The 4,310-nt window shown below is 34.1% G+C and overlaps 1 protein-coding gene across 1 annotated transcript; it reads left to right on the top strand.

The window, feature by feature from the left end:
• Positions 1-623: 623 nt before the first annotated feature.
• Positions 624-3,387, top strand: LOC111395931 (E3 ubiquitin-protein ligase COP1-like). The gene is made up of 2 exons (XM_023022162.1): positions 624-1,190; positions 2,704-3,387. The coding sequence occupies exons 1-2, from the start codon at positions 870-872 to the stop codon at positions 2,836-2,838; spliced, it is 456 nt and encodes a 151-aa protein (XP_022877930.1). The 5' UTR covers positions 624-869; the 3' UTR covers positions 2,839-3,387.
• Positions 3,388-4,310: the final 923 nt, after the last annotated feature.

Genomic DNA, 4,310 nt, shown 5'->3' with positions numbered 1-4,310 from the left:
TTTTGGATATACAACTGTTATCAAATACAAAATGTGTTAACTAAGATATGAATGACACGAAAAATCATTAAGGACATAAGTATTATAATGAGCAAAGATTAAAAACATTAAATGTAATTAAAATGTGGAGTAATAAATAAAAAATGTGGTGTGAATATAATTACCCTTTTATAATAGACTTTGTGGTGCTATTTACCATTAAGTCCCTGTTTGATTTGATTAGAAAATAATTTTTTTAATGAATACTAATAAAAATTGATTTAATATATGATTAAAATATTAATAGAAGTTCTAAATTTAATAAAATATAATTAAAAATAAATTCTATAAAACTATGGCCAAACAAGGCTAAAAGGCTAAATTTGTCAAACATTGCAAAATATCAAGGAGGACCCCATTTGGTATCTTTTTTTTTTCAAAATTTATTTTTCTCTCTTCTTTTCAATCACACATTCTTCACTAAAATAATATTACACATAAATAAAAAAAATTTCCTTATTTTTCAACTACACATTTTCCATCAATTTACTATTTTAAAATACATTTTTACATAAAAATAGCTCTCGCACACACTATTATTTGATTTGAATCTAGTAAAAGTGCCGATGCGAATCGAAAAAACGCCCGCCTAACGTGGTCTGTTTCTACCCATACAAATCTCTGTCTAGAACCACCACTTCTCCATTAGGCCACACACAGTAACCGCCTTCTCCTCCTCCTCTCTTCGATCGTACGGATTATTAATACTTACAATAATCCCCATATATCGACACATATCTCTCCCCTCACCCACATGTAGAGAGAGAGAGAGAGAGAGAGAGAGAGAGAGAGAGAGAGCTGTAAACTGCTCTTGTTGTGGAGAGATAAAAATGGGAGGGGAGAGTACTTCAATGGGTGCGCTGGTGCCTATAGTGAAGTCCGAACCGGAAAATTCTTCCGGCGAAGCTCCTCCAGCTCAGCCTATGCCTTCGATACCGATGGAGGAGAAGGGGCAGGGGGTAGAAGAGCTGGATAAAGATGTTTTGTGCCCGATATGTATGCAGATCATTAAGGACGCGTTTTTGACGGCGTGTGGGCATAGTTTCTGCTATATGTGCATTGTTACTCATCTTCAGAACAAGAGCGATTGTCCTTGTTGCTCTCACCACCTCACCACCAATCATCTTTACCCTAACTTCCTACTCAACAAGGTTTACTCTTTTATGATTTTTTTCCTCGAATGCTAGGATTTCTCTAATGTAAATTAAATTTTGCTGTTTCGATATTTTTTCGTTTCTTCGGGGCTACATTTGTTATTTAAACCGTGTATTTACATATTTATTTGTTACCCATTTTTTTCAAAATGCTTTTTTTCTCTCTTCTTTTCTTTTGGACGAACGTTAAAATAATATTTCACTTAAATCAAAAAAAATTCCTTACTTTTTTAACCACACATTTTTCGTCAATTTACTATTCCAAAATACATGACCACCAAACACCTTGGTAGTATGTCAATATTTTACTAGAAATTTAAATTAGGCCCCAGTGGAATCGGAGTACTGCCTCTGCCAATGCTGATAAATTTTCCAGAAAGAGAAAAATGTAAAGTGACTACCAAAGCAGAATCTCATCATAGAGATCCACTTGCAAGTGAAAATATAGATAGTTTTAGAAAGACAACGTTTCTGCTGTTTTGTTTTGATTTCTGCCAATTGTGGCTAACTAGAACTTTGGGAAATGGCCCCATTTTTAGTTTGTTTGACTGGGGTTAATTGAGTACTGTTTAATACTCATGTTCCAGGATGTTGTTGGATGTAAGGAAATTTTTTACTGAACTGGAATTATGAAAGTAAACATAAGAAAAGAAAATAAAGGGAAGAATCATAATTCTCTTCCATGCATGTAATATGAAATTAAAAGTTGTTCCTTGTTCCATAATGTTGTAACAACTGGAGGATATGGTTATCGAAATGCCATTATTGCTAGAAAATATTCGGGGTCGGACTCTTCATTTTTCCTCATAAAGGTGATCCTTACTAATTAATCATTCGTGCTTTTTATGTGGAAGACAACAACAATCTAAGCTTTGTTCCTAATAGACTTCGGTTTTTCTGCATAAGTCCTTTTTTGTCATTCCATTCCAATCTAAAGCTAACTCTTGTGAAGATGCCAGTGAAATCAAATCTTTTGCAACGGACTTTGCTTTGAAAGAAGAATATTTCACTAGAATAGATGTTATTTTCATAAAAAGTTTCATGTTCAATAAGTGCCAATCTACTGATCTCACAAGCATTGTGATCATAAAGTAACCTGACATGGGAGGTACACGATTCAAAATTTCAATGATTGAAAGATGAGGAAATGTATTTGTCGGAAGAGTAACTAACACCATTAATATTAAAAACTTATCCTAGACATGGTCATGTTACACTGCTATTAAAAACTACGAGTTAAAAAAAATCTATGATCAAACTCTGGTCACATAGTTAGTCATAAGTGAAAACTGAATGATCGCCAGAGGCTCCTTCAGTAAGTTTTTCAGGTGCCATAATGGTAATTGGAATTTATGACATATAGAAAATGGAGGTGCATTTTCCTTATAATTGCTGAGTTAGTGAGTTTCCTAACTTACAATTTTAATGCTTCTGAATATTTCTAGTCTTGTTATGCAAGACTATTTAATCTTCCACTGAGCTTATGGTGATATATGTCCAAATTCTATAGTTATTGATGAAGACATCTGCTCGTCAAATAGCTAAAACTGCCAACCCTCTGGAACAACTTCGCCACACTCTAGAGCAGGTCAGTTTTATGTATGTACTGGAACTGTTTCTTATTTCAATTTTGCCGTTTTTCTGATGAAATTGCCATAATAATTTATTGCTTGTCACCTTGAAAGTATGAAATTTTCAATTTTTCATTCTTGAAACTAGTCTCTTACAATATTTAGGATGCTGTGCATGGTAGAGGTATATGTGCAGGAGGCATGGATTCTTACCTACTGATTTATGGTCTTGAGTACATAATTTTCTAGTAATCCTCATGTTTGCAAAAGTACATTGGTTTTAATGGCTGTTAGCGCTATTGGAGGCAATAGTGTATTATAGGAGGGTTGGTCTCAACAGCTGACCTTCCTAGTTTATAGAATTGTACGTTTTTCACAAAATGTTAATTTCAAAAAGGATCTTCTTGAAATATGATTTTGCCTCCCCCAACCACCAAGTAAGTAAGGAAATATAATACAGCCCCATTAGATATTTATGAAACCTGTGCTGCCACCCAAGCTGTGAGTTATGGATCCACTACTAGTTGGAAGGTGATAGGCTATTCGTAAGAAATGTGGGATTATTTTGCAATTAAATACTTTTTATTGCTAGGTGAAGGGATAGTTTTTGGTATTCAAGTCAATTAGGTAGCAAATTTGTTTCCACAAACCAACGACTAGTCCATTTGATTATCGTCCAAACTATTGATCTTAGCCCACATCACTTGCTTTCTTTAATTACATGAGGGCATAAGTGAAAGTAAAGACATTGGCATGACAATGCCAATTCGAACATGATTTCATAGAAGACTTGGAAAACTCAAATGCAATTACAATTTCAATCATACAGGATAATGCTTCATTGAGTACAATAGTGGCAATCCTGCCTTCAAAATATTACACATTCATAATCCAACTTAGTCAATAGATAATAGTTAAACAACAGTCATTACAGTTGCTACATGAAGACACTGATAACTAAGTCGATATAATGCTACATACACAGATTTTATGTAAAAAATCGAGAGCAAATTTTGTTCAACAAATCAGGTCGATCGCTTTCCTTTCGAATTCGCTTCGGCAGTACAACTTGCCTTGCATATTTTCACATTCACTGAAATGTATAGGTCTTCTTCATCATTGAAGTGAACTCGACATTCAAATTTTTGTGACATTTTTCAATGTTTTCATTCGTCAAAAGGTTAACTAATGAAGCATTATTGCTGGACGATTGGCTGTTTGATTCTTCTTTGACAACCCAATCCCAAAATTTGCAATTCTTTGTGCAACAAAAAAATAATCGCCCTTTATTAGCTGTCTGCTTCTCCACCTCGAAACACTTCATAAATCCATGCTTGCATTCCAGGCATCGGTGCTTCCTTGGGCATTCAGTAAAGTAATGACCCTTAGCTCTGTAAGTATGACACATGCTATTATTTTTCCCCCCATAATTGCACTATTAAATCAAATGAATTCAATATCACTATAACTAATGAAACCACCTCAATATTGAACAACATATATAGTTATAAGTGAAATATCACAGAGTCACTACACCAAAAAAGGG

Source organism: Olea europaea, chromosome 6 (assembly GCF_002742605.1).
Source record: "Olea europaea var. sylvestris chromosome 6, O_europaea_v1, whole genome shotgun sequence".
NCBI lineage: Eukaryota > Viridiplantae > Streptophyta > Magnoliopsida > Lamiales > Oleaceae > Olea > Olea europaea.
The sequence above is the reverse complement of the archived record's forward strand: the minus strand, read 5'-3'. Positions and strand labels throughout refer to the sequence as shown.

What these genes read in the sequence shown, in the direction of transcription:
- LOC111395931 (XM_023022162.1), top strand. Translation starts at nt 870, where the DNA reads ATGGGAGGGGAGAGTACTTCAATGGGTGCGCTGGTGCCTATAGTGAAG. An exon ending in CTAACTTCCTACTCAACAAG is followed by an intron (nt 1,191 to 2,703) that starts GTTTACTCTTTT and finishes CAAATTCTATAG; the next exon opens with TTATTGATGAAGACATCTGC.